This window comes from Dipodomys spectabilis, unplaced genomic scaffold, assembly GCF_019054845.1.
Source record: "Dipodomys spectabilis isolate Male_0828 unplaced genomic scaffold, ASM1905484v1 ptg000327l, whole genome shotgun sequence".
Lineage (NCBI taxonomy): Eukaryota > Metazoa > Chordata > Mammalia > Rodentia > Heteromyidae > Dipodomys > Dipodomys spectabilis.
Window position 1 is genome coordinate 1309698 of NW_024871004.1, and position 4624 is coordinate 1314321.

The 4624-nt window shown below is 49.0% G+C and overlaps 1 protein-coding gene across 1 annotated transcript; it reads right to left on the minus strand.

Annotated features, from left to right (window-relative positions):
• Nucleotides 1-1277: 1277 nt before the first annotated feature.
• Nucleotides 1278-2206, minus strand: LOC122128257 (undifferentiated embryonic cell transcription factor 1-like). The gene is made up of 2 exons (XM_042702520.1): nucleotides 1711-2206; nucleotides 1278-1534 (listed from the first exon to the last, which is right to left on the minus strand). Exons 1-2 carry the CDS (start codon nucleotides 2204-2206, stop codon nucleotides 1278-1280), a joined length of 753 nt encoding a protein of 250 aa, XP_042558454.1.
• Between the last annotated feature and the right edge of the window lie 2418 nt (nucleotides 2207-4624).

Consider the following 4624-nt stretch of genomic DNA (forward strand, 5'->3'; position numbering starts at 1 on the left):
ACTTGATTACAGTGTAAACAACCTTTGCATTTTAAAATACCAAATTTTAAAATAGAGATTTTGATTTGTAAATTAAAGAATTCTTAGAAAGTTTAACTAAACTTTCTGTTTAAAACAATACAATAATCCTTTAAGATATTTGGCATACAAATCTGATGACCTTCCTTAGAGTTTAAACTCGTTTTTTTACAGCATGCTGATTTTCATCTTGAACATGTTCCAACATACTCATACAAAACTTAAAGTGCACAAAAATGAAAATCAGTCCAGAATCTTGATCTAAAGATTTAAGATTTGTAAAACAAAGTGCCTTTGCTGAACTTCATTTACCCAGGGCTTGCTTGTTTAGCAATGCATTTTACCAATTGGCCTTGTGAATACCTTCAGCTGGAGGAAGGCTAGGTGGGAGTCACCTGAAACTGAACTGGCCTATCTTTTATCCAATTTTCTTTTTAGACAAGAGCATTTTACAATTTTTTTAACTGTTCGGACAAGCCAAATGTCCAAACTAGGCTCAAACTGTCTATGCCCTCACCTCTGGTTGCCTCTGCAGGAAAATGCAGCCTGAAGCTTGTAAGGGCATGTGACCTTCCATGCCCACCTCTTGACTGCTGCAACACAGACAAAACAGAGCAGGTCTATGACCAGGCCCAGACAAAGCTGGAACTTTTATTCCCCCAGAGATGTCCAAATGAACAAAAAGAACAGATACTAATAACTTGAATAATTGTCTGGGTTTTTATTTTTCAGAGAATGGTGAGCTCTGGCGTTTAGGGGACCTGATTTCGGTGACTGAGAGCCCCAAAATAACTGTCTGAACCTAGAAGAGAGGTGTTAGTTTAGAGGAGCTCTCCTGCAGCAATTTTACATTAAGGGAGGGCCAATCTACCTGGCAGAGAGTGCCTCCACTGGGGAGAGGCGCATCCCAAACTCCTCCGTGGCTGGGAGTTCTGCTGCATCCCACCTCCCCTTCTGCCCCTTCCACTATACCTGGCCAGGCTTTTCAACTTACCTCTAGAGGCTTTTGAGTTCTAAGTTCCTGCTAGGAACTTCTCTCCACAGCTGTCCCCTAGGGAGTGGCTCTTCTGACACCAGTCCAAAGTCCCTGAGCTCAAGGCCCAGGGTCCTGGATCTCATTTGGGCCTACATCTATTATATCATGGATCCAAAAGAGACTTCACAAAACCCAGATAAAGGTGCTAGGAACTTTATTTATTTTTTTTTAAATCCAAAAGGGTTTCTTGAATGCTGGGGGGGGGGGGGGGTGGCGGGTGCGGCTAGCTCGGCTCGCCCAGGATGCCGCGCTGGGTGGCCATGCTGCCCAGGATGAAGCCCACGGCCAGGGACACGGTCTGGTCGAAGGAGCCATGCAGCTGCTCCACGTGCTGGTTCCGGGTCAGCAGCTGGTCTCGCAGGGGGCCCAGCATGCCCACGATGTCGCCCAGGTGCGTCAGCATCTGCAGCAGAGCAGCATTCAGCAAAGGTGTGGTGGCGGGCGGCAAGAGGTTGGCGGGGGCCCAGGGCGGCGCGGCACCTGCGGGAGGGAGCACGGGATCGGCGGGGGCGGGGGCTCTGCCGCCCACCCGCTGGCCTCTGAGCCTCCGGCCCCGGCCGCCCCTTCCAGCCTCCCACCCAGATTGCCCTTCCCCCTCCTCCCCCTCTCTCCAGCCCTGCCATCCCTTCCCTTCTCCCGCCCCGCCGCCTGCCTACCTGGCTCTTCCGGTACCGGCGCGGGCACGGAGGGCGCGGGGCGGCGGCGGCGGGCGCTCCTGTCCTGCTGGTTGTCGCCCAGCAGCCCCATGAGCTCGCGGATCTGCGCGTCGAAGGGCCCGGGCGGCTGGCCATTGGCCTTGCGCACCTTGCTCTTGAGGAACTTGTAGCGGCGGCAGCATTGCGCGGGAGTGCGTCGCACCTGCCGCAGGGCAAGCGCGGCCGACACTTGGTGGTAGGTGGGCAGTGTGCGCCACACAGCTGGCCGCAGCAGCTCGGCCAGCAGCAGCTCCGTGTCCCAGGTGCTCCAGGGCTCGTGCTGTGCCGAGCCCGGGGACACTGGCGCATGGGGCCCGAGGGGCAAGCCGCCCTTGGTCGCCGCCAGGCCCCGCGGCGGGGTCCCCGGCACGTCCTTGGCCAGTGGCAGCAGCTCGGCCACCAAGTCGGTCGGCGACCATGGCGCGAGTGGCGGTGGCCGCCGGGGCCGGAGCAGCATCCCGGCAGGCTGCGTGGGCTCAGGGGTTGGGGCGCCGCCCGGGGGCCTGCGGGGGCCTGGGGGGTTGCCGGGGCCCAGAGGCTGGGAGACCCAGGGCGGCTGCGGCATATGGGCTGCCCGCATGCGCTCTGTGGAGCTAGGAACTTTATTACTACCACATGGGACCACTTCCTACCACCGGGAAAGTAGGAACAGCCTTGAGCTCAGGGTAGGATGCGTTTTTATAGGGGTAGTTTAGATAGAGTTATATATACAAGCCATGCAAGGCAGGTTCGGCATAGTTTTCATTGGTTACATTTAGAACCTTTAAATTAATTTGTTCTTTATGGTAATATCATATGTAATCATTTGTAATAGGCCACTCATAGTGGGACCACTCAGCAGTGGTCTTCAATTGGTGGGCTTAAGGCCTTGTTACCAAGGCAAGCAAGCAACGTTATAGAAACAAAATTTGGCAGAAACATAGCCTTGACTCACAGAAGCATAGGCAAAACATAATCTTGACTTGGTCAGCATGATCAATACTATCAAAGCTATTGACACTACTTTAGAAATTATTTTATTATAAGCTCCTAACAGCTCTTTAATGCAGCTGGTGATAAGCCTCGGTTGTCAATAGCCTTTTGCAAAGCTGCCAGTTTGGTAAATTGAGGGAGCGATGTTCTTTTGCTTTTTTATCAAGGATGGGGAAAGGACAAAAGCTGACTACTGGTCGGCCTTTGTCTGGGGTTTTTCTTTACCAGGAGGTTTTTGCCCTTTATCAATAATTTTGTTTTGTTTTATGATTTCTCAGTTTTGTACCCATGGCTATTCTTTTCCCAGGGAAAAGGGGGTTCAGGGGAGAAAGTAAATTTCTAACAGCAGGGGGGACTGAGGCCAGACAACAGAAGAAATTTCTGCCAGTGAATAGTAACTTGGATATTACAGAAAACCAAAGATCAGGTGTTTTAATGCATTAAGCTGTTCACATTGTAATCAAATTATCTGACTTATCAAAAATGTAAAGGATTATTGCATTATTTTGAAGAAGAACTTTAGTTAATTTTCAAGTTTTTGCTAACACCAAAACTTGATGACATTTCTTGGGAGTTTAAAACAACTCATTTATATTTTTACATGATGATGACAGGCAGAAATTTATTGGTAGAACAAACACCAGAGTTCATTTCAGGGGTTTCACAAAGCAAGGGCACCTGAGACTGAGCAATGTCTCTCAAGGCCTTCCACTAGGTGTGGCCATGTGACCTGTCCCCTGACACAGGAGTCAGGTCATGACAGCAGTCGTCCTGTTAAGCGAGAATAGGATCTCACTGGGGCATCCAGATGAAGTGGACTGACCCCCTGGACAAAGTTACAGACGCTGACCAGTATCTTAAAAGATCGTTTATTCAATTGACCAGCCAGGGTTAACTCATCTAGGGAATGAGCAGTCCCAAACTCAAATAGCTCAGGGTTTATAAAAGTAAAAAAAAAAAAAAAAGAAAAGCATTCTTTTAGAGCAGATTCAAGCAAGGTGGTGTACAGAAGAACTTAGCAGTTATTTTATTTTGCAAGCTCGTAAGTCAAAAACATTCCAGAAGCAATTAAAACCGTAAGTACTCCTGTAACAACTTCTTGACCTAAAGCAACGGGCAGTTCCTAGTTTCGGGGCCAGGTGTTTTGCTTTTTCAAAACTAGTAATTACAGTAGAAGGAACAGCTAGGGGGTAAATAGGCCTAGTCCTTTCCTCATAACTAGTTGTTCCAGTTCAATCCTGCCTTGCATAGTTTGGCCCTATTCTTAAAATTCAAAAATTTTTATTTTCACATTTTACATTCTTTTTTTGGCTGGGGGGGGGGGGTCGGGGCGGTCATCACACTGCATTGATTAACTCCCTAAATGGCTTGGATCACCAGCCTCTGAGTAGCCTCTAAGCATACCTTAGATGGAAAAGTTCTGCTGGTACCTGAGTAAGTCCATTTAAGGTTTGAAATCTTTATGGTAGGGGAGGGTGATGCTCCCACACCCCCTCAGGTGATAGGCACACCTGGATCCCTGGAGATAGGAGTGGCTACTTGGCTGAGAGGTTACTGAACCTGTCAGTTCTGTGCCTGGGCCTGAGTATCCTGTGACCCATACCCCTGGTGGGGGACACCATGCCATGTGTATCTCCATGTTCCTGTCCTGTCTCTCATCTCCTGGCTTGTCTCCAGTCATCATGGTGTCCAATTCAGCTATCCATCAGAGAGCTGAATTTTTGTTTTTTTGTTCTTTCCTCTCCAGCCTATTCCCTAGCTGTGTTAAGTATATTTGCGGATTGCAGGCCTTCATTATTCAGTTAGCAGTCTGAAGGCAGTGCATTGTCACAAAAACTCCAAGATTCTACCTCTCAAAATGTGGTTTCTCTAAATTCTGATAATTTACCTTACAATATCTGAG